The sequence below is a fragment of the Salmo salar genome, chromosome ssa10 (genome assembly GCF_905237065.1).
Source record: "Salmo salar chromosome ssa10, Ssal_v3.1, whole genome shotgun sequence".
Classification (NCBI taxonomy): Eukaryota; Metazoa; Chordata; class Actinopteri; order Salmoniformes; family Salmonidae; genus Salmo; species Salmo salar.
The window spans coordinates 114,847,674-114,871,132 of record NC_059451.1 but is presented as its reverse complement, the minus strand read 5'-3'; the positions used below and the strand labels follow the sequence as shown (position 1 = coordinate 114,871,132).

At 41.8% G+C, this 23,459-nt stretch overlaps 1 protein-coding gene across 6 annotated transcripts in view; it reads right to left on the bottom strand.

Moving 5' to 3' along the window:
• Positions 1–9,529: 9,529 nt before the first annotated feature.
• LOC106561616 (anoctamin-1) overlaps positions 9,530–23,459 on the bottom strand; it is a 101,257-nt gene continuing 87,327 nt past the window's right edge. For all 6 annotated transcript variants that reach the window (XM_014125739.2, XM_014125740.2, XM_014125736.2 and 3 more), the window contains 5 exons: positions 16,366–16,518; positions 14,885–14,937; positions 12,312–12,487; positions 11,552–11,657; positions 9,530–11,167 (listed from right to left, as the gene is read on the bottom strand). In XM_014125739.2, the coding sequence (XP_013981214.1) occupies positions 10,916–11,167; positions 11,552–11,657; positions 12,312–12,487; positions 14,885–14,937; positions 16,366–16,518 (740 nt within the window). In that variant the 3' untranslated portion in view covers positions 9,530–10,915. The remainder of the gene's footprint in view (positions 11,168–11,551; positions 11,658–12,311; positions 12,488–14,884; positions 14,938–16,365; positions 16,519–23,459) is intronic.

Sequence of the window (23,459 nt, the reverse complement as noted above, 5' to 3'; positions counted from 1 at the left end):
CTGTTTAGGCGAGGTGCTGGCTAGCGGAGTAGAACACCTGTTTAGGAGAGGTGCTGGCTAGCGGAGTAGAACACCTGTTTAGGAGAGGTGCTGGCTAGGGGAGTAGAACACCTGTTTAGGAGAGGTGCTGGCTAGCAGAGTAGAACACCTGTTTAGGCGAGGTGCTGGCTAGCAGAGTAGAACACCTGTTTAGGAGAGGTGCTGGCTAGCAGAGTAGAACACCTGTTTATGAGAGGTGCTGGCTAGCGGAGTAGAACACCTGTTTAGGAGAGGTGCTGGCTAGGGGAGTAGAACACCTGTTTAGGAGAGGTGCTGGCTAGCAGAGTAGAACACCTGTTTAGGCGAGGTGCTGGCTAGCAGAGTAGAACACCTGTTTAGGAGAGGTGCTGGCTAGGGGAGTAGAACACCTGTTTAGGAGAGGTGCTGGCTAGCGGAGTAGAACACCTGTTTAGGAGAGGTGCTGGCTAGCGGAGTAGAACACCTGTTTAGGAGAGGTGCTGGCTAGCGGAGTAGAACACCTGTTTAGGAGAGGTGCTGGCTAGCGGAGTAAAACACCTGTTTAGGAGAGGTGCTGGCTAGCGGAGTAGAACACCTGTTTAGGAGAGGTGCTGGCTAGGGGAGTAGAACACCTGTTTAGGAGAGGTGCTGGCTAGCAGAGTAGAACACCTGTTTAGGCGAGGTGCTGGCTAGCAGAGTAGAACACCTGTTTAGGAGAGGTGCTGGCTAGCGGAGTAGAACACCTGTTTAGGAGAGGTGCTGGCTAGCAGAGTAGAACACCTGTTTAGGAGATGTGCTGGCTAGCAGAGTAGAACACCTGTTTAGGCCAGGTGCTGGCTAGCAGAGTAGAACACCTGTTTAGGCGAGGTGCTGGCTAGCGGAGTAGAACACCTGTTTAGGAGAGGTGCTGGCAAGCAGAGTAGAACACCTGTTTAGGAGATGTGCTGGCTAGCAGAGTAGAACACCTGTTTAGGAGAGGTGCTGGCTAGCAGAGCAGAACACCTGTTTAGGAGAGGTGCTGGCTAGCGGAGTAGAACACCTGTTTAGGAGAGGTGCTGGCTAGCAGAGTAGAACACCTGTTTAGGAGAGGTGCTGGCTAGCGGAGTAGAACACCTGTTTAGGCGAGGTGCTGGCTAGCAGAGTAGAACACCTGTTTAGGCGAGGTGCTGGCTAGCGGAGTAGAACACCTGTTTAGGAGAGGTGCTGGCTAGCGGAGTAGAACACCTGTTTAGGAGAGGTGCTGGCTAGGGGAGTAGAACACCTGTTTAGGAGAGGTGCTGGCTAGCAGAGTAGAACACCTGTTTAGGCGAGGTGCTGGCTAGCAGAGTAGAACACCTGTTTAGGAGAGGTGCTGGCTAGCAGAGTAGAACACCTGTTCATGAGAGGTGCTGGCTAGCGGAGTAGAACACCTGTTTAGGAGAGGTGCTGGCTAGGGGAGTAGAACACCTGTTTAGGAGAGGTGCTGGCTAGCAGAGTAGAACACCTGTTTAGGCGAGGTGCTGGCTAGCAGAGTAGAACACCTGTTTAGGAGAGGTGCTGGCTAGGGGAGTAGAACACCTGTTTAGGAGAGGTGCTGGCTAGCGGAGTAGAACACCTGTTTAGGAGAGGTGCTGGCTAGCGGAGTAGAACACCTGTTTAGGAGAGGTGCTGGCTAGCGGAGTAGAACACCTGTTTAGGAGAGGTGCTGGCTAGCGGAGTAAAACACCTGTTTAGGAGAGGTGCTGGCTAGCGGAGTAGAACACCTGTTTAGGAGAGGTGCTGGCTAGGGGAGTAGAACACCTGTTTAGGAGAGGTGCTGGCTAGCAGAGTAGAACACCTGTTTAGGCGAGGTGCTGGCTAGCAGAGTAGAACACCTGTTTAGGAGAGGTGCTGGCTAGCGGAGTAGAACACCTGTTTAGGAGAGGTGCTGGCTAGCAGAGTAGAACACCTGTTTAGGAGATGTGCTGGCTAGCAGAGTAGAACACCTGTTTAGGCCAGGTGCTGGCTAGCAGAGTAGAACACCTGTTTAGGCGAGGTGCTGGCTAGCGGAGTAGAACACCTGTTTAGGAGAGGTGCTGGCAAGCAGAGTAGAACACCTGTTTAGGAGATGTGCTGGCTAGCAGAGTAGAACACCTGTTTAGGAGAGGTGCTGGCTAGCAGAGCAGAACACCTGTTTAGGAGAGGTGCTGGCTAGCGGAGTAGAACACCTGTTTAGGAGAGGTGCTGGCTAGCGGAGTAGAACACCTGTTTAGGTGAGGTGCTGGCTAGCGGAGTAGAACACCTGTTTAGGCGAGGTGCTGGCTAGCGGAGTAGAACACTTGGAAAAGAAAACGAAAAGGAGAGATGCACATTCTAGGAGCTCAGATGCAATCATTTGATAATAAACTTTTGGACAGCCAAGCTGTCTTCATCAGGGTATAATGACAAACACTGCCTGTCACTAGTTTATTCAGTTTGAAAGTACACACACAGGTGTCTGTAATCACGACCGGGTGCTTGATTTCATTGGTTGATTTATAGAGATAAATAGAACATTAAAAAAAAGCATAACATAAGATCATATATACAATTTGGCTACATAGACCTACAAAACATCATTTACAATGAATAGCAAAAACACAATAATGACAAGAATGGATCAGACTTTGCATTGAGACCAAAGGGAGAAATTATCTTTAAGTTAAAGATCCATGTGGATTCTCGTTTTAACAATAAATTGTCACGGTCACCCCCTCTCCTTGGGAGGGTGACTCATAAAATAAAAAAACTGCCTTATTGGAGCAGGTGATAACACCTTTGATTTGGATCTGTTTCCCTGTTTGGGGGTGTTTGAAGGATCTACATTTGTAAGTGCCATTGCATTGAGCGCAGCCATTACACTTGTAGTTTCCATCCGGTAGAGGCGCAAGGAGACGTTGTAGGGGGGTATTTTGGGGTTGTAAATTTACCAATTGATTTCTGAAAATGAATGCCCGGTGAGAATACGACCAAGGGAGAGTCCAAAAACACATTACAGATACTGTCATCATTTTCTTGCATTTTTTTCCCATCTCAGACATGTTTCTATCAAAATCTTGATTGTTTTTTTCTAATTCTTTTGATTCTACAGAATTGGCTGTAGGGCAAACTGTTTTTCAAGGCAAACGGGTGACAGCTTTCTGCCCTCAACAAACAATCAGTATGTTTCCTGTAAAGATATATAGAATATTAGAATATTATCCTTACACAAAATCAGAAAATCTATGTAACTAATTTGAATAAGATTAATGAAACTGTTTTGACGTGTGTCAGATTGCATAGCAAATCTTAGGTGCTCAGAACAAGAGTTTAGAAAAGCATGGAATGCCTGGAGCTGTTTTGCATTGCCCCTCCAGGAGAAGAAAACATATCATCAATGTACCATTTTCAAATAGTAATGTTGGGAACAAAATGTTTTTTGAGAGGATTGAGAATCGACTGTTTCTCCATGTAACCCACATACAAATTAACATAGTTAGGAGCCATAGGATCCCATAGCAGTACCCTTCGTCAGAAGAAAGATTTTTTTTTTAAACATGAAATAGTTATGTGTGAGTACTATTCCAGCCAATGCTATAATGTATGCACAGAAGAGTAGATCTTTGGATCATGTTGCAAAAGAAAATGGCATCAATACCGCCCTCATGTTGAATATTGGTGTCTTTGGACATCATAAACCGAGGATACCAGTGCTTTGGGTAACACATTGCACTCAATGGATTGAAAGCAATCATGCTATTCACATTGCTTCCCATGGCACAGAGGAAATCTATGAATAACTCCTGAATGCAAAACTGGCCTGACCAGATCCAAAACTAACCCACTACCCCACATGCCTACTTCTACTTACAACAATTGGTGGCAGTGGTGGGATATGAACGCAAGCCTCCAATAACTCCCTAGACACCCAGGCCTACGGTTTCCCACACAGGACTCCAAGGTCTTCTCCAGTAAGTTGTCCTACTTAGGCAGGACTTCTACATTGTCATACACAGGACTCCCTGATCACACAGAGAACTCCCTATATGCTGTCATACACAGGACTCCCTACATGATCACACAGAGAACTCCCTATATGCTGTCATACACAGGACTCCCTGATCACACAGAGAACTTCCTATATGCTGTCATACACAGGACTCCCTACATGATCACACAGATAACTCCCTATATGCTGTCATACACAGGACTCCCTACATGATCACACAGAAAGCTCCCTATATGCTGTCATACACAGGACTCCCTGATCACACAGATAACTCCCTATATGCTGTCATACACAGGACTCCCTGATCACACAGATAACTCCCTATATGCTCAGTCTCAGGACTAACTAGATCTTCGCCGGAAAGACTCCCTACCTAAGTTGACTCCTACGTGCTTTCACTGAGGACTTCCTATGTGGTCCATGACAGGACTCCCTGCCTACGTGTTACACTCTATACTCCCTACGTGTTACACTCTATACTCCCTACGTGTTACACTCTATACTCCCTACGTGTTACACTCTATACTCCCTACGTGTTACACTCTATACTCCCTACGTGTTACACTCTATACTCCCTACGTGTTACACTCTATACTCCCCTACGTGTTACACTCTATACTCCCTACGTGTTACACTCTATACTCCCTACGTGCTACACTCTATACTCCCTACGTGCTACACTCTATACTCCCTACGTGTTTCACTCTATACTCCCTACGTGTTACACTCTATACTCCCTACGTGTTACACTCTATACTCCCTACGTGTTACACTCTATACTCCCTACGTGTTACACTCTATACTCCCTACGTGCTACACTCTATACTCCCTACGTGCTACACTCTATACTCCCTACGTGTTACACTCTATACTCCCTACGTGTTACACTCTATACTCCCTACGTGTTACACTCTATACTCCCTACGTGTTACACTCTATACTCCCTACGTGTTACACTCTATACTCCCTACGTGCTCAGTCAAAGCACTCCCTTTCTGAGGACTCCCTACTTGCACACACAGGGGACTCCTACCTTGTCATACTGAGGGCTCGCTACCTACGTGCTCCGTCTCAGGACTCCCTACTTGCTTCTACACAGGACACTACATGCTCATACAGGGGGATTCCTATGTTGTCATGCACAGGTCTTCCTATGGGCTCTTTATCAGGACTCCCTCTGTCCTCAACAGAGCGGAGGCAGAGGCAAAGGGTGCGCCTCACTATGAGATGCAGATGACCACTCAGGAGGCCAGCAAAGAGCACTGGCTGGGGGTTCTCCCCACCATGGCAGCCAGTCACCCCTGATCTGAACAGGCCCCATCGGGTCTGGCATTCAGGCCAAGTCTTTCACCACTGGACTATCTTTAGAAGGGCCTTCTCTCTCCGTGGACACTGGATGAAGTATTGGGAACAGGTGGGTGGGGGGGGGGGCTGGGGGGCTCTAAGTAAGTATTTGAATGGTAAATTATGTTTGAATCCTCACCAGAACTACAGATATACATAGGCCTGTTCACCATACAAAACCATGCCTCAGATTCCAACACATAGCCATATAGCACTGGCACTGATGAAGAGATTACAGTACACCAATCACTACTACCATCTTGTGGCTATAAAGAATAAAGAGGTACATACAGGGTACAGTATTTGCATTGTGACACTTCTTAATCCTCATGATGCGCATCAAAGTAGTGTGTGGAGGTATACGTCACATCAATTAATAAGGCTGATAGAACAGATGAGAATGTTTAGCTTAAAATGTTGATAAACTATTATTTCTTCACATTTTAGGCGCAGCAATGTGCACCTATGTGCGAATGTTTCAAAATGCAATTTAGAAAGAGGGGAGATCTAAAGATGCAACAACTATCATGGGTTGCTAGTATGACTAGGATAATGCCTTTGGCTGCTAAACAATTAAATAACATTGAAAGAAAACCAATAGAACAGAACGCATATGAGGAAGTCTTTATAAAATAATTGCCTCCATGTTTCTATGGTGGGATTTTGGCTACAGGCTGCTTTGAAATAAGGTAATCTAGAAAAAAGAAACGCACACCTATAAAGGTGAGGTGCTGGCTAGCGGAGTAGAAAACTAGAAAATAAGGGAAAGCCGCACACTCTAAGAGCTCAGATGCAAAAATGTAATAACCTAATAACCAACGTTTCGACAGCAAAGCTGTCTTCATCAGGGTATCATCACAAACACTGCGAGATGAGTCATTTATAAAGTGTCAGAAGACACACAGGTGTTTGTAATCATGGCCAAATGTGGCCTAATATCATTGGTTAACTCAAATATCTAAAAAAAAATGGCATACAAAGAACATACAAAAAGACAAACAAATGGATAGCATATGATCATAGCATTTGTAGTCTAAAATGTATCTAACAAACAATTACAATGGCAAAATCACAATAATCACAAGAATGGCTTCAGATCAAAGTCTATGTTGAGACCGAAGAGAGCAAGGGTCTTTAAATTAAAGATCCAGGCAGCATCTCGTTTTAACAATAAATGATCAAGGTCACCCCCTCTCCTCGGGAGGGTGACATGTTCGATGCCAATATAACGCAGAGACGTAATCGAATGGTTTGCTTCCAAAAAGTGGGCCGCAACTGGGTAAGTCAAGTTTCCATTTGTTTGTCTTTTTGTATGTTCTTTGTATGCCATTTTTTTTAAATATTTGAGTTAACCAATGATATTAGGCCACATTTAGCCATGATTACAAACACCTGTGTGTCTTCTGACACTATATAAATGACTCATCTCACAGTGTTTGTGATGATACCCTGATGAAGACAGCTTTGCTGTCGAAACGTTGGTTATTAGGTTATTACATTTTTGCATCTGAGCTCTTAGAGTGTGCGGCTTTCCCTTATTTTCTTGAAATAAGGTAAGACATGCCTCACAATATGAAGTAACATTTTCAAATTTCAAACAATTAAGGAACAGGGAAAATATGGAGATGCTAATTAAAGGTCTAACCAGGTCTCTCTTGACAAATTGATTTTATCTCAATGAGAAAAACCTGTATAAATAAAGGTCAATGGAAAGGCTTTCCCAAAAACCTTCTCAATTAAATGCTAACTAGCTACAAAGTAGCCCATGCCTACCTGGCAGAATGATATCATGATTATTTGCAGCAATCCAGTGGCCACTCCATCTCATGTGCTACAGAAACACAGCTAACCAAACAACATTGCTAGGTGCCTGGGCACGTGAATTAAAGGGTAATTACACAAAACAATCTAAATGTCTTAGCTTTTTCAAAGACCTCAAAAGAGGTCTCCTGATGTGGTTTAAGTATTGTTATGCACTTTGAACATCAATTGAACAACAATTTTTGTTGTTTTTCTATTAAGATGTTGTGACTTTGAGAGCGAAAACCTGAAAATGTAAAAAAAAATCAGAAACCTGTGAATTTCTGACTCAGTTGACAGCCTCATTTATCTGTTTCAATACTAGGCCTACTGGTAACCTACTTGCACAGTACAGCCTGGGTTGGCCTGACTGTGAAGGACCAATAAGAGATTTATCATTTTAGATCATTCAGAGTGTTTGTCACTGTTTCTCATAATTTTTTTCACACAGGGCGCCTTTCCTTTGGGAAATGTTTTGCAAAATTTGAGTTTCCCCATTTTTCCAGACATCACTACACCACTGCTAATACTTACCTGAGAACAGGTAGCGTAACATCCATACACTTGGCCATAGTGAGATAGAAAAGCCACACTAACATACCACATGATGCTTAGGAATATTGAAAGAATCTGAGATACACATACACAAGCAAAAGCCAGCGAGTTTGTTTTCAGTCAAAGATGACTTTTACTATGCCATAAGGCTAAGCATTAGGTTTTGGCAAAACATTTGAGAGCATTAATATTTTGGAGCTAAAATAGTATTAATAACCAAGTTTCCATCCACAGTTTTCATGAGAGTAAAGTCATACCAAGACAGCTGTGATGCAAACAGGAAGTTTCAGCTACCATGTTATAAATGCAGACGGATCATTTTTTGTTTGACAAGATGGGATCTTTTGTGTCGCTAAAATTAATTATGCGAGAAATGGTGGTGGAAACGCCTTTCTGTGGAAATATTGATATAATAACCATCATATCGAAGAAAACTTGGAGTCACGCGATGACATGGTGTGTGGTCCTCCCACTATGACTTGGGAAACCATGCAGTTTATTATGCTACTGCCTGGTTACTCTCTAGGTTTCTTCCAAGTTCCTGGACCTTTCTAGGGAGTTTTTCCTAGCCACCGTGCTTCTACAACTGCATTGCTTGCTGTTTGGGGTTTTAGGCTGGGTTTCTGTATAGCACTTTGAGATATCAGCTGATGTAAGAAGGGCTGTATAAATACATTTGATTTGATTTAGATTTTGGTGAAAGTACATGGTATGAGCTTGATACTCCTTTCCAATAAATTTCGAGGGTGTTATTCTAGTGACATGATGATAGATGCTTGACTGCCGCTCTTAGCAATAATCTCATCATGTAGACTAACCTACCCGCAGAGCCTAACTGTACTGTATCTGTGAGCTGTTTGGCTACAGCACACGTGTGAAGACCAGAGTAGGCACATTTGCTATGTAATGCAACAGTTTTTGTGACAAAACTATCGATAGAGTTGAAAATGCGATGGAAACACATTGAACATAAGATATTTATTCCAAAACTTAAGTGGAAAAAGTACATTTTGTGTGCAACAAGTCAGTTTGGTGGAAACACCACTTGTGCGAAAATGCACATATTTTCTTTATGCGGATTGTAGAATATTTGAATGAAAATCTGTTGCCGACTGGAAAGAAACCTAGCTAGTGATTGAAAAAAAAACATTTTCTGGGAAAGATCCAGAATTCTATGAGTTTGTTTTACTTCAGTGGAAATGTGGTATTTTCCTCTCAAACTATATAAACAGATCTATATAGACTAAATAAAAAAGATGAATGTCTTGTAAAAATAAAACCTTCAAGGTGCATTTTTTTAAATCTTTAGGCACGATTTCCAGTAAAATTAGCTTCTTTTGTCCCGTCTTAAAAAATGTCATAATTGCTATCAAGGAGAGGATGTTGGGTTGTCAAGCAGAGATGGAACATTTCCCTTTATTTACATGAAGTGCTTTGTCTGAGTTAGTTCCATCTCCTACAGTTTAAACCATCTGTCCTGTCCTGGGTCAGGTCTGGCCTATCTCAAATAACACCGGTTCCAGATCACTGCAAGGTAAGGATAGGAAGTTATATGACTTGGTAAACACTGTTATGGGTGATGTTATCAAAATAAAGTACAACGTTCTTTTGAAATTCAAAATGCTATTGTAACCCTTTCAATGTTGAATTCATGTTTCACATTAACAATTAATTGTACTAAACACTGAAGGTAACAATATCTGATTGTAAAAAAAAAAAAAGTTTCTAAGAGATTCTATTTAATTTGATAAGGATACTCTATTTTAAAATTCTAAGTTACTGTAAAGGCCACAATCCTGTTCCGTGCATGTTGCTCTTCCTTCCCTAAGAAAACAAAGGCACCCAATACCCACAGCAACATATATTTATTGTTTACATTCAATTTAATGCATTATTTATTCAACGTCACATCAAAAAAGAATAGGCAGATCTCCTAAACATTTACAACATAGTCGGTATCAATACAGTAAAATACGCTGCTATGAAATGATGTTCACTTTTGTATGAATACATTAGTTTGACATATAAAAGGATCAAAGTGTCCTTGTCTTCTGAAGAAGGGCAAGTAAAGAACGAGAAATATTATATTTCTTAGTATATCCAGTAGACAGAAGTACGTGTAAACAATATACAGTTTTAAGTACAGTTTAAAAGCTCCAAAATAATATCCTGGCTGGCTTTGAAGCAACAAAAGAAGCCATAGAGTATCAGTCTGTATTATGGCAGGGATAGACTGGCCTGAACTGTGCATTTTATAACAGGGGATATTTGTAACACTGCTGAGTTTATTATGTTCTGAAGTAAAGTAATTCAAACTATTTTACTATGTTTGGAAATATCTGTTAAACAGTGCCTTTTGACTCTTATGCTATAATACAGTCCATGTAATAACTGCTTTAACTCTATGGTAGCATGGGAGCCCACAAACAGCCCTCAACTGTGAACTTGTTAACTAATAATGAGCTTGGTAGCTAATACCATTTGAGATCTTTGTATCAAAGACATAAAAAACATGTCACCCATTTAAGAATAAGATTATATTACTTGCTCTACACACATACATTTCATAATATCCAATTACTTTTTAAATGTTTAATCGATGAAAATCGAATCAATAAAATATGTAAATAAAAAATATTAATTTTGAGAACAAAACACATTAAGAAAGAAAACAAGTCTGTTGTAATTGAATAAAACATGTAGCGTATTCCGAGAGTGATTGTTTGCACCATGAACATGGTTGAGTCATAACAGTAAAGGATACCGTATCATCTACATCCTTTTAAAAAGAGGCAAACATAGAAATACCTTGTATGCCAGACATACTGTACTGTAAAGCATGTTATAAAATACATTTTCTTGACAGCATTATGCAAAGAAAGAAAAACACAACTTTTCTTTCTCATTGAACATGGTCCGCTATAATTTGCACTACTGTAAGTCGCTTTGGATAAAGGCGTTAGCTAAATGGCATATTTGCAACCTCAAAGCCCATGACCCCACTAGTTGGCAGTTAGTTAACTTGTTGGCAGTTAGCTAGTTAGCTAGTTATTCACTGAGAGGTTTGACAGATAGGCATTGAGCACTGGGACAGTTTCTGTTTCTCCTCGTTGGGCCTCAACAACATCTTGTAGGGAGCACCTCTCCCTTTCTATGGAATGTCTGGACAAGGATAAGGATACAGACAGTAGTAACCCTTTGCCTGGTTAGCTAGGCTACACCTTACAGTAGCTGCTAGAAGTTGTTGGCGTGTGTATGACTGTGTGTGTGTGGGATGGAGCGCGAGCGGGCTATAGGGGCATGGTTGTTGTGCTTTTCCTTGCCACCACAAGGTATCATGCTGTCTATGAACTGAATCTTGCCTTGTTCCTCCTTCATGAACAGCTCCACCATCAGGATCTTCTCCTTGTGGATCTGAAGGCTGATGTCTTTAGGGATGTCTGGGATCAGCCAGTCCACGATGTCACTCATCAGCATCACCACGTTCTACGGGGGAAGGGAAACAGCAGGAAACAGGCACACACACACACACACACACACACGCACACACGCGCGCACGTGCGCGCGCGCACACACACATAAACACAAACACACACAAACACACAGGGAAGTGAGCAACAGCATGGTGAACAAGCAGGAAACAAAGTCTACAGTAAACATACAGTATCTCGCAGAGCCAAACGAGTGTGTCTCAGAATATTGCAAATTAGCTGAAGTCTGGCATGAAAGATTAACTGTACAATAGAACTGCAGCTGTTTGCTTATGTTTAACCCTTTGCATTCCTGGAGGAACATAGGCCCATAATAAAGATCCCCAATCTTTTTCGACAAATGAGGTCTTTTAAACTATAAAGGGACTCCTCCACTCACCTGGAAGACTATGACGAAGGCCAGTCTGGCAGCCAGGACCGCCCAGAACTCTTTAGAGATGACGTAGGGTGTGTTGGACCATGGGGGCTCCCTGTAGTCTTTATACCTGGAGCCAAGAGTCATCTGATTACAGTGACTAAACCAGAAAACATTACAACAGATAGCAAAATCCAATGGAACACCCAGTACAGTACTTAAAGGTAAAGGTACAGTAAATAAACACCACAGTAACTTTAAGTATGGCGATAATATTTCTTGCACGTTATATTTTTTTGTAACTTAAGGCATCTGTTTATTTGCTTACAGTATGTACAATTAAGCAATAAGAAACACACACGTGTTCTGGCTCCTCAGTTAGGGTTAGGGATAGCTTTGTCCAATACAACCAGATCATGCACCACTGCAGGCTATAGGCTTCTTCTATATTTAAGCAGTTATACCTGAAGGGGTGTGGTATATGGCCGATATACAACGGCTAAGGGGTGTTCTTAAGCACGACAACATGGAGTGCCTGGATACAGCCCTTAGCCGTGGTATATTAACGATATACCAATAACCTTATTGGTATTATAAACTGGTTATCAATGTAATTAGAGCAGTAAAAATAAATGTTTTGTCATACCTGTGGTATACGGTCTGATATACAAGAGCTGTCAACCAATCAGCATTCAGGGCTTGAGCCACCCAGTTTATAACAATCAATGAAATATGCATCATATAAAAACTTCACACAGTCAGTCAGGGTTGTGTGTAAACTCACCTACACATCTCCACCTGATGCTGTGGGTCCATAGGTTCTTTACCGTCCTGGAAGTTGCTCACGTTGAAGTAGGACAGGGTGTGGTTGACGAAGTCGTGCATGGAGCCATCTGGGCTGTACATGTACTGGTAGACCAGCCTCGGGATGAAGTCTGACGTGAAGGAGATCACAAACGCCTGGAGAGAGACTGACAGTGATCAATGACAAAGCACCTGAAGACACGTGTTTACACCTGGCATTAACAAATGCCCTGTCAACAGATAGGGATTGGATCATCTTGTTCAGTTAACAAAAGTCACATGGTAATACCAGGTGGAAACCCGCCCTAATAATATATGCTGTAGGTTGAATATAATGCTCAACTTCAACAAAAGGAGCGCTGTCTTTAATGTACTGCATACCCTCTACAGTGGCTTGCTAAAGTATTCACCCCCTTGGCATTTTTCCTATTTTGTTGCCTTGCAACATGGAATTAAAATAGATTTTTGGAGCGTTTGTATAATTTGATTAACACAACATGACTACCACTTTGAAGATGCAAAATATTGTTTTATTGTGAAAGAAACAAGAAATAAGACAAAAAAACACAAAACTTGAGCGTGCAAAACAATTCACCCCCCAAAATTCAATACTTTGTAGAGCCACCATTTGCAGCAATTACAGCTGCCAGTCTCGTGGGATATGTCTCTATAAGCTTGGCACATCTAGCCACTGGGATTTTTGCCCATTCTTCAAGGCAAAATTGCTCCAGCTACTTCAAGTTGGATGGGTTCCGCTGGTGTACAGCAATCTTTAAGTCATACCACAGATTATCAATTTGATTGAGGTCTTGGCTTTGACTAAGCCATTCCAAGACATTTAAATGTTTCCCCTTAAACCACTCGAGTGTTGCTTTAGCAGTATGCTTAGGGTCATTGTCCTGCTGGAAGGTGAACCTCCGTCCCAGTCTCAAATCTCTGGAAGACTGAAACAGGTTTCCCTCAAGAATTTCCCTGTATTTAGCGCAATCCATCATTCTTTCAATTCTGACCAGTTTCCCAGTCCCTGCCGATGAAAAACATCCCCACAGCATGATGCTGCCACCACCATGCTTCACTGTGGGGATGGTGCTCTCGGGGTGATGAGAGGTGTTGGGTTTGCGCCAGACATAGCATTTTCCTTGATGGCCAAAAAGCTAAATTATAGTCTCATCTGACCAGAGTACCTTCTTCCACATGTTTGGGGAGCCTCCCACATGCCTTTTGGTGAACACCAAATGTGTTTGCTTATTTTTTTCTTTAAGCAATAGCTTTTTTCTGGCCACACTTCAGTAAAGCCCAGCTCTGTGGAGTGTACGGCTTAAAGTGGTCCTATGGACTGATACTCCAATCTCCGCGGTGGAGCTTTGCAGCTTTGTTGCCTCTCGGATTAATACCCTCCTTTTTTTTTATAACCCAACCCTGATCTGTACTTCTCCACAACTTTGTCCCTGACCTGTTTTGAGAGCTCCTTGGTCTTCATGGTGCCGCTTGCTTGGTGGTGCCCCTTGCTTAGTGGTGTTGCAGACTCTGGGACCTTTCAGAACAGGTGTATATATACTGGGATCATGTGACAGATCATGTGACACTTAGATTGCACACAGGTGGACTTTATTGAACTAATTATGTAATTGGTTGCACCAGCTCTTATTTAGGGGCTTCATAGCAAAGGGGGTGAATACATATCCACCAATTTGGACTATTTTGTGTATGTCCAGTACATGAAATCCAAATAAAAATCCATTTAAATTACAGGTTGTAATGCAAAAAATAGGAAAAACGCCAAGGTGGATGAATACTTTTGCAAGCCACTGTACATCGGCAACTATCTGTCAGTCAGCATATTTGACTGTTAACGTAAATGTTAGCCCTAACCCTAACCCGAGAAGCTGGCCAGTGCCCATGTGAGATTTTGTTCTGGGTTCAGAGATTTGCCAGCACATAAACATAGAAGGCATTAAAGTTAAGAAACATTGACATCCTGTTCCATCGGTAACACTCTGAATAAGTGGAGGATGGAGTTGAGGAATTCCCTCCCTTCCATTTTAATCAAAAGCCTCCGTTGTCATAAATAACCCAGATCTGGATCTCACTTCAACATCACCATGACGATGGTGAACCCTTTGGAAGTGAAGTGAGAGTCTGCAGGATTTATGACCACAGTTAACTCTCCTTCTGACCAAGTATGGTCTTTTCTGCACCGAGGGTCCAGTAGTTTTAGAGGTGAAACCATTTAAAAGCCTAATTATGAGGTTTTACAAGCAACCCCCCAAGAGTGTTGACATATATTCACAGTAAAGGACTGGCTCTTTAATGTGGACCAGGCTGAGCTTCAATGAAAAACCGTTCTAGTTTTAAGTGCAGACTTGTTATTGTTGAGGGGGTTGAGGAATGAATAAGATGGATAAAAAAATTGTCACTTTTGCAGAACATTTCAATGACTCCCCTATCTAAATCAAAACAGTATATGTTAAAGTGCGAGAATTGTGGTTCTTTTTTTCATCATTTGGTCAACTTCCACCATTATATTTTGCTGGGATTACCGGAATGACTTACGTTTATGATGACGGCCACTTTAGCCACAGCTCGGAGAAGGTTGTACCATATTCCTAGAATCAGAGAGAGTCAGAACAAAACATGAGAGTCAGAACTCTTGATGGTCCATGTTATTACAATCTTATGTTTGAATTATTTTATTATTTTTATTTATTTAACCTTCATTTAACTAGGCAAGTCAGTTAAGAACAAATTCTTATTTACAATGACGGCCTACACCGGCCAAAACCGGACGACGCTGGGCCAATTGTGCGCTGCCCTATGGGACTCCCAATCATGGCCGGTTGTGATACAGCCTGGATTCAAACCAGAGTGTCTGTAGTGATGCCTCTAGCATTGAGATGCAGTGCCTTAGACCGCTGTGCCACTCGGGAGCCTTATAACAAATCTATAGATTACTTAGAGCAGCAAATCACATACTGTAGTGAACCCTCCTTTTGTTCCCTTCTTCTACAGTCATTGTCTTGGGGTTAATGCCTCTACAATACTGTTGTGGGATGGTATGAGTTTTATGCCTGGATCTATGTCAATCTGACGTTTAGTTAAGAACACAAAAGTGCTAAATAGTACAAAAACACAAGCATAACAATTCCCATAATACATCAGTAGGACAAATTCCCCCCTCTAGCTACATTTGTAGGTTTGTATGTAGAAAGAATAGAAACCACTAGATCACATTTGCATTCCTAAGTTTTTACCTGACCACATGAGTCCATTTTCATTTAACCTGTATATACACTGAGTGTACAAAACATTTAGAACTGCTGCTCTTTCCATGACATAGACTGACCAGGTGAATCCAGGTGAAAGCTATGATCCTTTATTGACGTCAATTGTTAAATCCACTTCAATCATTATAGATGAAAGGGATGAGACAGGTTAAAGAAGGATTTTTAAGCCTTGAGTCAATTGAGACATGGATGTGTGCCATTCAGAGGATGAATGGGCAAGATCAAATATTTAAGTGCCTTTGAACGGGGTAAAGTATGGTAGTAGATGCCAGGCGCACCAGTTTGTGTCAAGAACTGCAAAACTGCTGGGTTTTTCACACTCAACAGTTTCCTGTGTGTATCACATCCAGCCAATTTGACACAACTGTTGGAAGCAGTGGAGCCAACAAGGGCCAGCATCCCTGTGGACACTTTCAATATCTTGTAGAGTCCATCCCCCAACGAATTGAGGCTGTTCTTAGGGAAAGGGGGGGGGGGTGCAACTCAATATTAGGAAGGAAGATGTTCCTAATGTTTGGTATACTCACTGTATACATACAGGTTCATCTTGATGAGATAAAATATTTTAATGTGGTCAGGAAGAACTCAGAAATAGCCATACTGTTTTTTTCTCTCTGTAAATCACTTGTATTGGACTGAATTCAATATTAGGTTTATTATTGTGAAAGGAATCAATATAAACCACAGTCTAATAAAAAAAAACCTGTGTGCTTAAAGAGTGAAGAGTCAGAGGCTGAACTTTGAACCCACCAATGTCTTTTGCCCTTGCGGCGACCGGCCTCCTGAGCTCGGCCACAAACTTCTTGGCATCCAATCGTATCTCGATGATGTTGTTAAGGAGGGCGAAAAGTGGGGCCAGCGGGAACGATGCCACGAACAGGGTCACAAACCCAAACTGGATTACTGCAAGGACACAGAGATAGAGAGACATCCATCAGCTTTACATGTACATCGCACTGTATACACGTAGGGATACAGTATGTCTTTCAGCCTGATCTGTCTATTCACCAGGGCCTGCTGTATTCACAAAGAGTCTCTCATAGTAGGAGTACTGATATAGGATCAGTTTAGCCATTTAGATCATAATGAACACGATTAAATGGACAGGTGCAACCTGATCCTAGATCAGCACTCCTATTCTAAGACGCTTTATGAATGCAGGCCCTGATCACTTGACAAGACCTAACAAATCAATCAGGAGAGATGATCTGAACCTCACATCACATACTGTAGCTAGCAGCTCTAAAACATGCCAATGTGCTCATCACATTAAGGATAACAAGAAACCATTGAATGACCCTTGTAAATGTATATAAAAAAAACAATATATATGTATATATATATACACACTACCGGTCAAATGTTTTAGAACACCTACTCATTCAAGGGTTTTTCTTTATTTTACTATTTTCTACATTGTAGAATAATAGTGAAGACATCAAAACCATGAGATAACACATATGGAATCATGTACTAACCAAAAAAGTGTTTAACAAATCAAAATACATTTTATATTTGAGATTCTTCAAAGTAGCCACCCTTTGCCTTGATGACAGCTTTGCACACTCTTGGTATTCTCTCAACTGGCTTCACCTGGAATGCTTTTCCAACAGTCTTGAAGGAGTTCCCACATAATGCTGAGCACTTGTTGGCTGCTTTTCCTTCACTCTGCGGTCCGACTCATCCCAAACAATCTCAATTTGGTTGAGGTTGGGTGATTGTGGAGGCCAGGTCATCTGATGCAGCACTCCATCACTCTCCTTCTTGGTCAAATAGCCCTTACACAGCCTGGAGGTGTGTTGGGTCATTGTCCTGTTGAAAAATAAATGATAGTCCAACTAAGCTCAAACCAGATGGGATGGCATATTGCTGCAGAATGCTGTGGTAGCCATGCTGGTTAAGTGTGCCTTGAATTCTAAATAAATCACAGACAGTGTCACCAGCAAAGCACCCCCACAGCATAACACCTCCTCCTCCATGGTTTACGGTGGGAAATACACATGCAGAGATCATCCGTTCACCCACACCGCGTCTCACAAAGACATGGCGGTTGGAACCAAAAATCTCCAATTTGGACTCATCAGGACTCATCAGGACAAAAAGGACAAATTTCCACCGATTTAATGTCCATTGCTCGTGTTTCTTGGCCCAAGAATATCTTTTCTTCTTATTGGTGTCCTTTAGTAGTGGTTTCTTTGCAGCAATTCGACATGAAGATCTGATTCACGCAGCCTGCTCCGAACAGTTGATGTTGAGATGTGTCTGTTATTTGAACTCTGTGAAGCATTTATTTGGGCTGAAATTTCTGAGGCTAGTAACTCCAATGAACTTATCCTCTGCAGAAGAGGTAACTCTGGGTTTTCCATTCCTGTGGCCGTCCTCATGAGAGCCAGTTTCATTATAGTGCTTGATGGTTTTTGCGACTGCACTTTAAGAAATGTTCAAAGGTCTTGACATTTTCCAGATTGACTGACCTTCATGTCTTAAATGATGGACTGTTGTTTCTCTTTGCCTATTTGAGCTGTTCTTGCCATAATATGGACTTGGTATTTTACCAAATAGGGCTATTTTCTGTATCTCCACCCCCCACCTTGTCACAACACAACTGATTGGCTCAAACACATTAAGAAGGAAAGAAATTCCACAAATTAACTTTTAAGAAGGCACACCAGTTAATTGAAATGCATTCCCGGTGACAATCTCATGAAGCTGGTTGAGAGAATGCCAAGAGTGTGCAAAGCTGTCATCAATGCAAAGAGTGGCTATTTGAAGAATCTCAAATATAAAACGTATTTTGATTTGTTTAGCACTTTTTTGGTAACTACATGATTCCATATGTGTTATTTCATAGATTTGATGTCTTCACTATTATTCTTCAATGTAGAAAATAGTAAAAATAAAGAAAAACCCTTGATGAGTAGGTGTTCTAAAACGTTTGACCGGTAGTGTATATTTGTTAGATAACAACTTTGACTTTTAGGTCATTTAAATCAACATCATAAATGTATTGATGCAGTTGATAATGAAGGCAATTGAGTGGCAGTGGATCAAACTAGAGAGAACAGAAGGGAGCTCTTTAAGTGTCTTGTAGGGAGAGGAGACTGAGGGAGGGGGCATGGACAAGAGAGGGGGCTAGGTGGAGAGGGTGAGGGGCAGGGACAAGTCAGGGGTGGTTACGAAGGGGAAGAGACTGTGAGGGACATTCAAAGGGAGGGGGCCTAAGGCTTCTGTATGCTTCCCAGTCTAAACAGTTTGTGCATATCTTATGACAAACTTTTGTGACGTTATGGTTTGTTTTGGTTTTTGGCAAGGGTTTTTTTGGCTGTTCATGCACGTTCGTGCACATTTCTCGATGTAAGACAAAGTTCGGTAGCAAAAGTCTACGCCCCTTCGTCGGTGATGGGTCAACAGTAGGGATTCTTTCAATGAAGTGTTTGTTGTCATTCAATGAGAGACGACTCGTTTTCATGCACATTTTTCCACTTGACAGCTTACGATAGTTGTAAAATTAGATTTAAAATTGCGTTACAAAGAGTTCCTAGGCAAAAATATCAAAATGAATGACAGATTTCTTAGATTAATTATGACTATTCTGAGGAAGTGGATACGGCGTCTCGAGATGGACAAACAGTACTATTACCACTTTTGTCTCGTTTTTCAAGCAACAACCTTTTAAAGGAGTATGCGAGGCACAGACGCTCACTTCGCCTAGCCGAGCGAACCGAAGCTAGTTTGCAGACGCCTATACAGGGGGCAAAGGGACAACGAGGGAGGGAGGGAGGGAGGGAGGAGGGAGGGAGGGAGGGAGGGAGGGAGGAGGGAGGGAGGGAGGAGGGAGGGAGGGAGGGAGGGAGGGAGGGAGGGAGTGTGCAGACAGGGACAAAGGAGGGGGCAGGCAGAGACACAGGCTGTAATCTCTACTGGCATGGTGCCAAGGCATGACCAAGCCCAGAATGTCACTCCCTCCCCACAACCCCAGTACTCTCTAATTGTAGTATTTTCTCTCTCTCTCTCTCGCTCTCTCTCTCACACACACACACACACACACACACACACACAAACACATCCACGCACCCCCACAGACACACACACATTGCTCAGTTGTGTTCGAGAAGCAGGTGCTCTTCAAAAGCCCCTCGAGGGGAAATCCAACACCACTACAAGGTGCAGGATTCTGTGAAAAATGTACAACTGCTATAATAAATATGTGGATCTTGGGTGTGAGTGGTGAAGGTTTGGACTAATAGTCCGTTGGGAACATAAGAACATTTCTTTAATAATATCATAATATCCATGATACGGTAGGGTGAAATTAGCCTACAGTATCTTTGCAATGCCATGAATAATTAAGTTAAGCCTAAAACTCTCTGTGCCCTGAGAATAGGCCTACTTACCAGGCATTAACTGAGAGACACTGCCTCTTGAGAAAGTGAAGTAAGTTAAAAGCCCTGTGACTGGACTCTTCAGTTGTTTAAGACTTTCTCAAGAGTACAAAGTTCAGACAGAGAACAAACAATGTCTTTCTTTAGAGCTGTCTTAACAGCCATCTTACACTGCAAATATATGCTAACCTAAGTACTAATAGTGTATAAGTCTCCTGATGTAATAGATGAAAATACTGATGCTCTTTTCACTTAAGTTGAGGTATATGCTTGCCAATGCCAGCTTCAGAGATACGTGGATGTAGGGAGAGAGATATATAGAGAGAGAAAGAAGAAGAAAATGAAGAAGAAGAAGAAGAAGAAGGCAGGAAAAGAGAGATGTGGGCCATGGACCAAACAGCAAGTCAAAGTAAATAGAGCCTGATGGAGAATCTGGCAGAGGTGTGTGCCAACAGGAAGATCTGCTGAGTAAAAACACTGCTGTCTGTAATGAAGAAGGCCCAGGGTGTAGGTTTGGTATGGAGGAAGGAAGTCATTCATTCAATTAGCTACATCCCCTTCTCATTGTGCTTGGCTTAGGGCGCATTTCAAGTAAAAAAGAGGAATGGGTTCCCGGAATAATTCCAAAATGATTTCTGGCCAACTCCTACACAGGGAGGAAGTACAATGCATGGACAAAACATTAGGAACACCTGCTCTTTCCATGACATAGACTGACCAGGTGAATCCAGGTGAAAGCTTTGATCCCTTGTTGATGTCACTTGTTAAATCCACTTCAATCAGTGTAGACGAACGGGAGAAGACAGGTTAATTAAATAAGTATTTTTAAACCTTGAGACAATTGAGACATGGATTGTGTATTTGTGCCATTAAGAGGGTGAATGGTCAAGACAAAAAAGTACCTTCAAAGTACCTTTGAATGGGGTATGGTAGTAGATGCCAGGAGCACCGGTGTGAGTGTGTCAAGAACTGCAACGCTGCTGGGTTTTTCACGCTCAACAGTTTCCCGTGTGTATAAAGAATGGTCCACCACCCAAAGGACACCCAGCCAACTTGACACAACTGTAGGAAGCATTGGAGTCAACATTGGCCAGCATCCCTGTGGAAAGTAACAACTTGTAGAGTCCATGCCCCTATGAATTGAGGCTGTTCTGAGCGCAAAAGGGGGTGCAACTCAATATTAGGATATTAATATGAATGTTTTGTACACTCAGTGTGTTTCATTTGATATGGTTCTGCTTTACATTTTGTTTCCCTCCATAAAAAGTACGTGCTGATCACATGAATCACATGAAGCCCGCCAGAAATTTTACCCTTCAACAGCATGAAACTGTCCAAGACCGAAATGGCAGTAAGCTACATTCTACTCAATCAATGTTGCTTCACAATAGTAATAAACCCAACTAAATTAACATTGTCTAAAAACTGGAGTTCTTACCCCCAAAAATCTTTTTTCCCCCCATACAGCCTTTGAAACACTATTCAATACCCTGTTAAATATTTCAGGAATCATTAATATCTTCTACTAGGTCATCAAAAGACATGGGTTCTAATTAGCTAGCTGAGGAAAATGGCCTTTGGCTCGCACACATCCATTAATGACTTCTGCCTCTGACATTTGCTAAAGCCAGCCACCTGAGATTTCATCAAGATTAAAGTCAATACTAAATAAAATCCATCTCTATCTAATCCTTCAATCTATCTAATCACATCTGTAGGTTTGAAGCTGGAGCCAAAAACCAGTACAGTGACAGTCTAAAATGCTTTTCTTGTTTGACAGTTACTCAACCAACGTGAAAGCCTATCAGAATTCTCTCATGACAGAGGTTCACTTCAGTAAGATCACATGATCTTATGTGAAGGTAATGTGATAACATGAAACTACACAAAACTACATTTGAGAGCGTGAAAACATGATCTTAAGTTAAATAAATGTGACAACATGGGGATGCAACATTTTATACATGTGCTTCCTTGTTCCCCGCACTTAGATTCAAGTTTCATGTTGAATTGTATCACGTACTAGTGGTCAGAAAATATCACTGTGATGCTTTGAGATTTTATATAACCTTAAAGGTGGAAACATGTAAAGCTGGTTCACCACTGTTGTGATACCATGTAACTACACATGACAACATCTGAGTTTTTCCACATGTGAAAAGGCAATTCCACATGTGAATCTGAAATTCACATGTGTGGTGAAAACATGTTATTCTCCTCACATGTGAAAAGGTGGTGTTAATTAACATGTGAACTCTATATTGAATACATATGAACATACTGTATGGTTTCATATGTGAACAACTGACCTCACTTGTCTATTTTGTTTTGTGGAAAATTGATTTACAATACATCTCTGCACTTAGCAAAAGAGTGTCATCTGCACTGCTATTTTAATCTGACAATTCTCTCATAATTGATTTAAATGTACTTATTTCTGCAGTTTTAGGGTTTTCTGTATATTTGACGAATGTTGGTGGGACATATCATTCTGTTTAAGTGTTACTCCTGAATCACAATGATAAATATAATAGATTTTCTTGAGTGTATTATACAAAGCTAAGATTTACTTTGAAGTACAAAGTGTAGGAATACAGGTGAAATCAGTCATTGACACAGACACGGTGACGTAGCAGGAAGATTGGAATGCAGTGAACCAAGAGGTTGTACATTTGAAATTGTGATCATGTGGTTCTTTTGTAAGGGTTATGTCTAAAGATGTAATATCTCCATAACAACATGTACAAGGCTGTTTGTTTTGTTCATGACAGCATCTTATTGATTCTCTGGCCAACAGAAATAAACCCTGAGTTTATTCAGTGGGGACCACAGTCCTTATTTTATACCAGGTAAATTGACTGAGAACACATTCTCATTTACAGCAACAACCTGGGGAATAGTTTCAGGGGATAGGAGGGGGATGAATGAGCCAATTGTAAGCTGGGGATGATTAGGTGGCCATGATGGTATGAGGGCCAAATTGGGAATTTAGCCAGGACACCAGGGTTAATACCCCTACTCTTACAATAAGTGCAATGGGATCTTAAATGACCTCAGAGAGTCAGGACACCTGTTTAACATCCCATCCAAAAGACAGCACCATACACAGGGCAGTGTCCCCAATCACTGCCCTGGGGCATTGGGATATTTTTTAGACCAGAGGAAAGAGTGCCTCCTACTGGCCCTCCAACACCACTTCCAGCAGCATCTGACCTACCATCCAGGGACTGACTAGGACCAACCCTGCTTAGCTTCAGAAGCAAGCCAGCAGTGGGATGCAGGGTGGTATGCTGCTGGCTTATTGATTCCACAACTTCTGCTTTGCCACTTTCTGTTGACAAAGGCTGTGTGTAAGGTAATGTGCAAGAGCCAAGGCTTGATACAAACTTTTTTAGCCACTGGGACAGATTTTTTAGTTGTCTGAAAGCTCAAGTCACAACAAAAAGAAGTGATTTAACACTA